This window comes from Camellia sinensis, chromosome 8 (genome assembly GCF_055761805.1).
Source record: "Camellia sinensis isolate YWXY chromosome 8, ASM5576180v1, whole genome shotgun sequence".
Lineage (NCBI taxonomy): Eukaryota > Viridiplantae > Streptophyta > Magnoliopsida > Ericales > Theaceae > Camellia > Camellia sinensis.
The window spans coordinates 87,038,326-87,050,882 of record NC_138968.1 but is presented as its reverse complement, the minus strand read 5'-3'; the positions used below and the strand labels follow the sequence as shown (position 1 = coordinate 87,050,882).

The window sequence follows — 12,557 nt, the reverse complement described above, 5'->3', positions numbered from 1 at the left end:
AAACTTTTTACTCAACCAACTTCATTATATATTTAATATATATTATGGCTTTGTTTGACATGTGCTATTTTTAGCACACGCTATTTTAGTACATTTTCTTATTTGGATCACAATCATTTTATTTGGGTTACATCATCTTTCTACCAAATCACTTTAAACCCAACTCATATTTTACGTTTTTTCGTAAAAAGTCAAAAAACATACTAATTTAGTACTTTCCAAACAACCCCTATGTTTAATAAGTGAAACTTTCGGTCGGTTTCGGTTTAATTCGGTTTACAAGGTGCTTAAATCGGCACCGAAACAAAAATCGAAAAAAATTAATTTTAAAAACTGCACAAACCAATTCATATTAAAAAACTATCAAATATAGTCTGTTTGGTTCAGTTCAACCGATTTGGTCCATTTTTTCGATTTTTTTTATATCTCTAATCAACATGCATCTAAAAGTTAATATAAATGACTAAAAATATTTTTAAAAAATTACTAAAAATAAATGACAATTCAAACAAAATCTGTATGTATTTTTGTTCAGATTTTCGTTTGTTTCTAGTAAATTTTTTTTTTTTTAAATGCATCTAATCTTGATGTATTTAAAAAGTTTTAAAAAATATGAAAAAATTCAATAAAAATAAGGGTAAACTACCAATAGCTCATAATAGTTTGACTTAATTCTCATCAAGTCCTATTGTAAATAAGTATTGGTAAAATTGCCGCTAAAATAATTATTTATGACAATTTTTTATGTGTCGCTAAAAATTGACAATTACTGAGTTTTTTTTGTCCTAATTTTTATATATTGTCGCTAAAACTAACAATTAGTGATGTATTTTAATGACAATTTTTTTTTATAGGACCTATTAGACAATAAGTCCACTTATTAGGACCTACACATAAGTACCCCATAAAAACTCATCTAAAAATAATTTTTAAAAACTGTAACTAGAAAACCATAAACATCTTTGGAAAATGTGTTAAATGGGGAAAGACTCATTAAAGAAATTCTCTCCACCAGTCCAGTCCCCCTACTGTCTACTAGGGGTGAGCAGCGGATATACCGATCCGCCAAAACCGATCAAATCGAATCGATCCGCCGCAGTTTGGACGGATGCGTGATGACGAGCGAACGGTTGCGAATTGATTTTCTCCAATCCGCCAATTTGGCGGACGGATGGCGGATTTAAGATTCCTTTGGCCGCAACCGAACCGCCAAACCGCGAATACCCCTAGTAATTTATAAGACTTTGTGTTTTCAATTTGTTTAAATATTTTGTTTGTGTTTTCAATTGAAAAAGAGTTTAATTATTCCATTGAAAAAAAAAAAATTCAACTTGAATATATTTTTTGAATTAAAAAAAAAGTAAACGTATTATGTATCTATATTTTTTTATTTTTAAATCTAACTCTAAAAATAATAAATAGAAAATATGATATATGCTGGTTGGTTTTTGTTCTAAAAAACATATATAGATGTAACAATACAGAAACATACAATTTTTACTACTGCTCTGTTCATGATTTTGGTAGTTTGAATCGTTTTTATATTTTAAGAATCACAAATTGTAATACTTTATGTGGATGAATCATGCTGTGATTGTATTATGTGGATGAGGCATGTAGTGATTGTGATATTTTAAAATTTCAAACTTTCTTTCTTTGGATGAGGCATACAGTGATTGTAATACTTTTTTAAGTCATTGATTGTAATACTTTCTTTCTTTTTTTTTCTTTTTTTTTGAGGAAGTGCACAAGTTGAATTATGTTAAAAATTTATAAAATTTTAAACCGCCAAACCGATTCACATCCATTTGCTAAACTGCCAATCCGCTCAATCCACATCCGCCGGATTAGGAGACGGATGCAGATTGATTTTTTCTAATTCGCTAATCTGGCGGATGAATAGCGGATTGGAGGTTCCGTGGCCGCAACCAACCCGCGCCCACCCCTACTATCTACAACCCAGTTAAGGTGAATTCAATCCTTACTAAAGGAGACTGGGATGTCCATATTATTAACCAAGCTATTTCCCCTTGTGTGGCTGAATCAATTTTTAGGGAGAAATCTCCTTTATACAACTCAAACGCTGATATATCCATCTAGAAAGCAATCCCTCTACATAGCTCGAAATCAACGTGGTTCGACTAGTCCGAAAATCAAAACGATGTCATTTTGATTTTTTTTGTTTTTGTTTTTTCCATTCTCTGTTCTGATCTGTGTCTTCTCTTTTTCAACAAAGAAGAAAGAAAAGAAAAGAGAGAATCAAAACTAAATCATCATCATTATCAACACTAGATCTCTATATATATATATATATATATGAGAGAGAGATCTATACAACCAAATCATCATGATCATCAACACCAGATCTATATATATATATATATATGAGAGAGATCTATATATCATTATCATCATCAACACTACACACATACACACACATATATATATATATATGAGAGACATCTATACATCAGCATCATCATCGTCATCAACATCAACACCAAATCATCATCATCATCAACATAAAAAATGAGAGAAGAACAGAGGAAGTTGCTCACCGTCGCAAGGTCACCGTCACCGTCGCAAAACTCTCGCCATCACCGGTGATAGTGCCGGTGGGTGGAGCTCTTTATTTCTCTGTTTTCCTCTCTCTTCTCTCTCTCTCTCTCTCTCTCTCTCTCTCTTGCCCTCCCTCTTTTTCAGATATAAACGAGGAAAAAAAAAAAAACTGCTCAAAACGACGTCGTTTTGAGCAGTCAGGCCATTCGAGCCCAGAGATTTTCGAGCTACGAATAATTTTTCTCTGGAAAGGGTTTCCTGATGAAATTTTTCTACTTTGAGTAATTATGATGTGGCTATGGATAATATCAATAGGGCTGTTGATTGACAGTGGCTACGGAAAATCAAAATTCCTCACAAGCTTAAAGGCATCGTAATATACTCATTACAAAAAAATATCACAATCTTATAGTCAACTATGTTAAAAAGAGTAAATTACAAATAAACCCCTTAAAATTTGATTAAAATATAAATCGCCCTTTGTAATTTTAAAAATTATATTTCACTCCCTGAAATTTTTAATTTCATAACAAATCGCCTATTTTATTAATAAATTATCTAGTCAATTAATAATTTTTAATGATGCTAGAAATATATTTCAATTAATAACTTAAGTAATTTTATTATCATATAAAAGTGCAATTATGAATTTTATTTTTCAGTTAATTTTGTCAAATAAAAAATGAAGTATTCATAATTTTTCAAATCACAGAGGACAATCTATACTTTAAGCAAATCTCATAGAGTGTATTTGTAACTTACCATGTTAAAAAAAAATAACGTTATAATAATATGTTATTTTTACTATTTTATCTTACCATTAAATATATCAATTTAATCATCAACATTGCATTAAAAATATACATTTTAGTGTCAAAATCCATTACACCAACATGGTGTTCACTAGTAACATGATCAACGGCCAGCACTTCCTTCAGCCTCTTGGTTCAGGAGAGTATCATACAACAAACAAACAAAAGTATGATCAAGATTATTGCATCATGGATGCAATTTGATATCCGCCGATCTTATTTCATCTTCTTTGTTTAATACACAATTGAATTCTTGACCTAATAGTCCCCATTGTATACTAATACTAGCATAAATAAATGGGTCATTCTAGAATTCCCGTCCTCAAAAAAGTATATCATATACAAGTTATCATAACTAAAAACCACATGAAATATAACTAACTTTTTAAATCATAACCAAAATAATAATCATAATAAATCATTACTAACATCACAATTAGTCACACTCAAAGACCACAAATATCATAACTGGACATAATATATCAAGCCTCAGAGATCAAAGGTGCATGCCTTACAACAGCCAAGATTCCCTCTCCCTAGGCCACAGCTCCCTCAATGTATCCAAACTAAAAATAAATAAAATAAAAAATTCAAGATTCAAGATTTAAAAGCAGTCTTACAAACGCAGCCAGTGAACCTTTCCTACTCATCTGCCGGAATGACCAGAGCTATTGTTCACCTAAACACAACCTAAGCCCCAGTTCAGTTGAGGGATTGTTATGTAAGACCCAAAGTTTGGAGAAGAAAAATGAATATAATCCTGCATTAACATTTGTGGAGTCATGAAGTCCACACATCAACACACCTAATTCCATTGGACATAGAAAGGAAACCTCAATGTTCTAAGCTGATCAGTTCTACAATCCAGAGTCTTTCATAAAATAAATAAATAAATAAAATTTCACCAACCGTTCATGCAGTGCTTTTAACTCATGACAACACAAAACATAAAACTCAGATTCAGTCGATTGACAAACTTCATGATAAAGAAATTTTTTTTAGACCTAGTCCTAGAATTGGTTTATAAATGACATTTTCAAGTCTGCTCTGATGCCAAAAAAAAAAAAAAAAAAAAAAAAAAAAAAAAAAAAAAAAAAAAAACCTGTCCCATCCAAGCAGGCTACAAAAAGTCCCACTCCAATTGAGATGTATCTATCATTTTTTTAAAATTTTAATTTCTGCAATAATTAGCTTATACATGTCAATGGTGATGTCTGATTTAGGACACTTTCAATAAACGTATTTGATGAGTCTCTAAATACCTACCAGTAATTTTTTATTTAATTTTTGTGAAGAGAGACTCAATGGTGGGGTTGTGTTGTAGGGGAAAAGAGTTCCGGAGTTTGAGGTTGCCAGGGAAAGAGAGCAACGGAGAGGGCTGCACAGCTCATGAGGTCGAGAGGAGCAACAATCGCTGCTCTGAGTTTGCGGAAGAGAGGTTGTGATCATCACATGGTGCAGCAGCAGGTGGCGTTGAGCTTGAGGTCAGTAGAACAGCTGTGGGTTTGGGTGTAGAAAGAGAGATAGAGGATGAAAAGGGCTAAAAAAACGAGGTTTACTACTGTGGCATAGTCATTGGTTGTCTGTTAAAACATAAGGTTCACAGGACAGCCGCGAGAAAGCTTCTCTCAAAAAAAAACTAGTATCCAAAGTAGCTTTGGAATTGGCCTACAAGCTGAAATTTGGGTCAGGATTCACAAAGCCCACAAAATTAAGCTGATAGGCCGACACATAAGCACACCCATCGGCCCAAGACCATTTCATATATTTTAGGGTCGGGCTGGAATGGCCCATCCTCAAGCTTGAGCCTAGCCAGAACAAAGCTAGTCCATGAACACTAGGCTTTTTGACAACGCAAGAAGATCAGTCACCTTTGGTCAAAATTGCTCCATCTCATTGACATACTTGCTCAAGGGTTGAATAGGCTTGGCCGAACCATGCCACCCAGCACGCAAAAATGGTGCACAAACCCATTTGCACACTAACCCTAGCAGGTTCTTATAATGGTGCCAACCAAGCTGATCCAGGACCCCAACTTTAGGCCCAAACACTAACTGTTCGGCTAAGATTCAGTTGAAGAGGCATCCAGATTTCTTTTTGCATTCACAACATTGCCTACCAAGGCAGGTTTGCCTTTACCAGATTTTCACTTGAGGATCAATTGAAGGGATCTTTTGATTTCATACCCAACTCAAACATTTCATGTTTCAAACAATGGGAATTGTTGAATCCATTATATGAAATCAACTTGGTAGCCTCCAAAAGGAATCATTCGAACACAAGCACCATGCAATCTCAGAATGTTTGTCTCCACTTGGGGATGACATTAATAGAATAAAGGCATAGCAACTCTCCAAAAATCAAATTTAAGACAGTAATAAATCTACCACAAATATACATGACACACAGTAGTATGCAATAAAGCAACCAATCCACAAAGTCATGCAATATGGCAATATGAAACAAGCTGATGACACACCAATCTCCATCAGTCTCCCAATTCACATTCAATTAGCTCTATATGATAAAGTCAAAAAGAAAATCAAACACCAAAAATAGCACCTAGGCAATATTTCACTCATTAATAACTTGAGAATTTTACAAGAAACTGCATTTTTATGAAACAAGAACATAGTTCTTCAACAAGCAAAAATGCTTGAGCAAATTAATTATTTCACACCATTGGCCAATAGAAGAGATCAATTAATTGATCTTTAAATATATCCAGCTAGACTGAAAGACGCAGGGGTTCATGGCATTTTGAGGATAACATGCAATTAGGAATTTCAAATTCCATTCAAGGGCTTTTCTTGACAAACTTCCTAAAATTTGGAAAATGATTCTTCTTTAACTTTCTTTATGATAGAGAACTTTCTCCGGTAAACCTAGCTTTTATAAGGTCCTTCAATGAATCTAATTCTCTAGGCAAACCTATACGTAATACAACAATTCCTTTCAAGTCTACGCATTAAAAGGGTTTCAACAAACTTGTGCCAACCATTCAAGACCATTACGTTTAGTCATTTGTACCTATATCTGTAAAATAGATTCATGATTCTACTATTCAAAATTTTGCTTATTTATTCATATTGGTGTTGTTTCATCTAACTACAAAATCTAGTCTACCTTAGAAGTGCTAAAAGACTTGACAAGAAAAAAGAGGAAGAGAAACATAAGAATAAACATTATGCTAAGCTACAACCAGGGATATAAGAATAAGCGTTTTAATTTGCTAATACCAAAATGGATACTACTCCTATGCAACCATCATGTATGGTTGTAACTATTGAGGGCCAAATATGACAGGCACTAGCAAGCTAGAAAAACCAGTTTCACAAAATGCTAGTAACACTAAAGAAAAACAATGCCCTTCCAAAAAGCATAAAAGACTAAAACTATATGCAAAACATGAGCAAAGAATGTAAAGGCATCACCAACCCTCCGACTTGAACATATATGTTACATTTAAAGTAATATAAAAACCACTCAAAAATCTCTCACATTGAGTTTTACCAATTTTTGGGTGTTTGATTGGGGGGGATTAGGGGAGGACTATTCACTATTCGGATTGCTTATCCGAAGAAGTGAGTAGTCCATCGTTTGTTTTTTTTTTAGTCCGCCGAACATGGAGTCTGGCTAGATTCCTTATCCCCGATATGGGGGATTATACTATCCCGGAGGGGTGTGGGACAGTTTTGGGGGATTATTTACTGTTGGGATTAGGTGGTAAAATGGCCATTTCGACCCTCTACTATTTAATTATGTATTATATTTAGTAAAATTTAATAAAATTTAAATGTCTCAATTTAAAAATAAAATAATTTTATTTAACTTTTTATTGATGTTTTATTTATTTAATTTTTTAAATAATTTTTTATAGATATTTTATTGATGTTTTATTTTAAAATTTTGTTTATATTTTATTTAATTTCATTATTTAAATGTTAATAGATGTTTTATTTAATTTCATTGTTTAATTATTATTATTTTTAAAAACAAATTTATTTAAAATCTTAATTAAAAAAATAACATATATTTTTATTGATGTTTTATTTATTTAATTTAAAAACTTAAATTTATTTAGTTGTGTAAAAAATAAAATAAAATAAAATTTTATTTAATCTATCTAAAAATAATTAAAATGTTAAGATATGTTTAATATTGCTATTACTTAATAAATAATTAAAAAAGAGTAAAATAGTCTTATAGTCATTTATCCTATCCAGTCCGTCCAATCAAATATTAGATTCACTAAAAATAATCATTTCCATAGGATACATATCCAATCCAACCAAATAGTCCGAAAAATTCACAGTCTCAGGATTCAAGTCTGATGGATTCTAATCTCCCTATTCAGTCCGTCCAATCAAAGAGTCTCCCAAATGCCTACACGAACTTTTTAAGAGCAATTTGTAGCTTTCAAATTTACACTCTGCCATTATTGAAGTATAATTCAAATTTATGTTTAAATATCAGTCCTTACCCTAAATTTTACTCAAATTTGAGTAAAAATATGTATTAAGGCTTTATTTGATATGAACCACACCAAAACTATATTTAAGCATGAATTTGAGTAAAAGTTTCACCCAGGTATTAAATTTGAGAACCAAGAATTCAAACTCGGTTGATTTGTGTAACTTTTGACTAACATGCAATTTGATACAAGTTAGGGTCAATGAGTAGAGAGTGTATCGTTGAGTAATTTTTAGTCAAATTTAAAATTGATAGAGGCTTATGTAACATTTGTTGATGCCCTAAGTGCTTCATATCAAATAAAGCTTTTACTCTAAAAATTTAAGTAAGGGCTTGAGAAGACTAACAAAAATTAAAAATTATCACCCGATAGAATGTTTTGTAAAGAATTCTAATAAGAACACAAACCCCACATAACAAGAATCAGATGTTTCGAAATAAAAATTCTTCAAACAACTATCATAATTGCGGAAAAGAAAAACCAAAATTTCAACTGTAACCACTCACATAGTTCTTAATTATCTAGAGGAATACCAAAACACACTGAACCTAGCTCCTAATCAAACAAAGAGAATCCCATATCCTCATCACTCTCTTCCTTTGGTTCTTCCTGCAAAAAAAAAAAAAAAATCAAAATCCTCCATCAAATCACTCATCAATAACAATTTATACAACTTTTCAAACAATAATAACAAATCTATATACCTTCTTCTCCTCAACAGCAGCTGCGGCGGCGGGGGCGGCAGCGGAACCACCGCCAGCAGCGGGGGCGGAAAAGGCGACGGCGGCACCACCTCCACCAGATCCAACGTTCATGATGAGGTCATCGATGTTCCTCTTCTCAAAAAGCTTGGCAAAGAGGCCTGGCCAGTACGATTCTATAGGCACGTTGGCAGCCTTAACCAGTGTCGCAATCTTCTCTGACTGAAACGTAATCGGAAACATACAATAAACAACACATCTATAATAAGATGATACAGATCTCAAAAACAACAAAAACAGAATAGGAAACAAGATGATTACGGTGACGGGGATGCCATCGTCGTGGAGGATGAGAGCAGCGTAGCTGCAAGCGAGTTCGCTCAGAGACATCTTTCGCGGAGGAGATAATTCAAAACTAGTTTGCAAATCTACAGAAAATCGATATTGATCAATTCCAAATCAATGAATAGATAAATACATAAATTCGATATTGAAGAGAGGATCGAGAACCTGATAGTATAGAGAGGCGTCGCCTTTGTGTGAATTAACGGGCAAAGGAGAACTAGGGAATCAATGAGCTAGGGCACCATGTATATAATCGGCTCCGTTCAGGGTTTGTTGCCAATTGGGATGATAATAAGCCCAATATTTGCTTGGGCCGGTCTTACAATTACAAAGCCCAAGACAATATTAAGGTCAGGCCTATCAAACCAACTTAGGGTTGTAGCTATTCGAATTGGTTAAAATTTTATTAAAAAAATATCACACATTTTAGAATATTATGCGTTATTGTTAACATAAATAAAAAATTGCGATTAAATGAGTCATAATTTAGGGATTGTTTGGGGTGTCTTAAATAAGTACATTTTTTTTTTGGACTAAAAAATTGAGAAAAAAATATGGATGTTTGGATTAACTTTTTGACTTTTTATGGAAAAATGTGTATTAAAAAATTGTATAAATTAATATGTAGGGAAAAATTAAAATTGAGAATTGTGCAGCCGTAATTTTTGACTTTTGGTGAATAGTGATAACTTTTTAACTTTTTAAGTAACTTTTTAATTTTTTAACTTTTTTTCAACTTGTCAAACTTGACCTTATTTCTCCACTACTCAATAAAGGTGTAATAACCCTCATCACTGCTTATCGATAAACATTGATTACCGTCAAACTGAACTGATTATGACTGATAATTGAACTGATTAAAGTACTGAACTGACTGACTGAAAACTGGAATTGAATTGACTGCGTATGTGCGTTAATCTGTATTCTATCTGTTTGATTGTTTCCTTGATCTGTTCACGTTTTATGTTTAAACTGCTAATTGAAGGCCTTATCGACGGCCGAATCCGGAATTGATTGATGTTTTATGATCCTCATAATTAATGTGATCTTATGGTGTATTTATCTGAAAACTGATTAGGTATGATTAAATTAGATTAAATATTGATCAATTGCTTAAGTTTGACTTAATTACCATTAGACCACTTAGTGGCCACTACCTCACACATGTTGAGCCTTGTACACACTTAAATCAAAACATTTGCTCAGCCTTCCTCCTTGCCATAACCAACCAAGAGAGAAGAGAGGGAGAGAGTGAGAGAAATTGGATTCATCTTGAAGAATTGCTTGGTAATTGAAGTATAGATTACCATTTGAGCTCCTAAATCTTGAATACAAGACCTAAGGTAGAGTAATTGCCCTCTTGTTTATGAATTGAGCTAGTTCTTGCATAATTCATGCTTCATTGTAGAACTAAGTCATGTTTTGGTTCATTGTTGTTGAATTGAAGCTCAATCCTTGCATGCATGGTTGTATTGTAGATGTTGAGTTGCTTTCATGGCAAAATGTTACTTGCATGTTCACAATTATGTTTAAGTCCATGATTTCATCATGGTTTGGAAACAATTGGCTCCTTAGAGCATCAAATTGAAGCTTCAAAATGATTTGAATGCATGCATGTTTGCATGTTCATCTTGTTCTTGAAAATGGTTTGAAATTGGGTTTGAATTAAACACCCTTGGGCTTTGATTTCTCAAAGTTGAGTTTTGAATCATGTTTAACTATGTGTTTACAAATGTTTTCTGGAAATTCAGCCCAAGAGGTCGAGTTTTGAGTTGTTAAAACTTGGTTTTTGGCTTGGAGGTGCAATCTGGGTTTTCCAGATTTTGCACTTCCGCTCGAGCGGGGACTAGTGACGCTCGAGCGTGGAATCCGAGGATCCAGTATTTTCTCTGCACTGTTTTGCAGTCCGCTCGAGCGGAGGATTGGGAGCTCGAGCGGAGGCATGTGTCTCACAATCGAGCATCCGTCGAGCGGAGATTTCACCCATCCAGTACTTTTACAGTACGCTCGAGCGGGAAAGTTGACGCTCGAGCGTGTACCTTGTTGCATGTCCGCTCGAGCGGGTAAAACCGCGCTCGAGCGGGACTCTGTTTTTCTAAAACTTCTGAAACTACTTTTTGAGTACATCTTTGCATCCTCATCCCATTCTAGGCATTCTTAGGCCTAGTTTAAGGCGTCTGGTTGAGGACATAGGTGTAGAACACACCGAGGCATTTAGGGATTAAGTTATTATCTTTCCCAGCTGTGTAGTTTAGTGTGTTCAATCTGTTAACTGTGTAGGGTTGGCGACTGGGGAGACACGCTCTAGCATACTGTAGCCCAGAACTCTGTGAGTAACGTTTGTGTAAAGATATGTTCGCAAATGATTATCTTCTGAACAACTGAACTGTACTGTTTTCTGAACTGATTACTGTTAACTGAATGAATGTATGTCCTATATTCTGAACTGTATTGTGGCATCCTTAGCACCTACTGTTTACTGTTACTGTTACAGAGATCTCTGTCGGTTCCCTTGTTGGAACCACTACTGTTTACTGACTGATGGCCATCATTACTGTTCGGTCTTTTAAGACCTACTGTTATGCTAATGGGTGTACCACATATGACTGTACTGATTGAACGACTGAAATGCTGTTTAAATGGACTGTTTTCATTACTGTAAGGATATTCATTCTTAACCTCTTTACGCATTATGTTATTCACTGGGCTTTAACTCACTGCTCATATATATATGTAGGTGTTCAGGCACCAGACCGCGGCTAGGAGCGTCCGGGTTACTCCAGTTTTGTCAAGCCAGCCTATGTGCCTCACTGCGAGGTTCCGAGCCTATCATGTTAAAGCTTAGGGGTGTTTTACAATTCCCCCTTCTGTACTGTCTTACTGTTTTGTATAGACCGAATGTTACTGTACTGTCTTATAAGGAGTAAGTCCCTATTCTGAATGATTGTATATATGTTGTGTATACCTTTCCACTGAATGTATATATGTTTGGAAAGTCTTTTTGCATGCAGACTGTCACAGCTCATTGGGCATTGTTTCTTTACTGTTTTGGCTTCCGCCTGGCCCTGTACTCTATTTTACTGTTCTACTGTTCTGCAGACCTTCGGTAATCTCGGATTACTGGCCGGTTACGGTGCTAAACCCATAGGGCCGGGTTTAGGTAGTGACAGAGTGGTATCAGAGCGATACTTACCACGAGTTATACCGCACACACGTGTCCAAATGAGCTATAGGGTCTCCTAGAAAAGTAATTAGGGCATCTCATGAGCATGATAAGTGTGTGATATGACTGACTGAATATATGCTAATGTGTTAAACTGTTAAACAAATGACTGCTTATGTTTAAAACTGTTATAACTGCTTATAGTGAAATGGATAACGCAAACACTGCAAACGAAACTGAAACCTCATCCTCTGAGGCCAGAATGGCCAGACTGGAACAAATGATGGAACTGATAACTGCAAGACTGGACCAACAACTGAACTAACAGCCCCTACCTCCTCCTCCTCCGGTCGTGCCGGAACAGAATGTGAATGTAAATGATGGGGACATAATTGCTCTCACCTAGAAGTTCAGCAAAATGAAACCGCCATCCTTTCAGGGAAGCCTTGAACCGTTAAAAGCTGAAGCTTGGGTTCTGGAGACTGAAAAATTGTTTGAAGTTT

General features: G+C 34.5%; 1 protein-coding gene across 1 annotated transcript; it reads right to left on the bottom strand.

The window, feature by feature from the left end:
• Positions 1 to 8,219: 8,219 nt before the first annotated feature.
• On the bottom strand, positions 8,220 to 9,206 carry LOC114289772 (large ribosomal subunit protein P1y). Its single transcript, XM_082882982.1, has 4 exons — positions 9,057 to 9,206; positions 8,868 to 8,974; positions 8,550 to 8,768; positions 8,220 to 8,454 (listed from the first exon to the last, which is right to left on the bottom strand). Exons 2-4 carry the CDS (start codon positions 8,934 to 8,936, stop codon positions 8,401 to 8,403), a joined length of 342 nt encoding a protein of 113 aa, XP_082739108.1. The 5' UTR covers positions 8,937 to 8,974; positions 9,057 to 9,206; the 3' UTR covers positions 8,220 to 8,400.
• Positions 9,207 to 12,557: the final 3,351 nt, after the last annotated feature.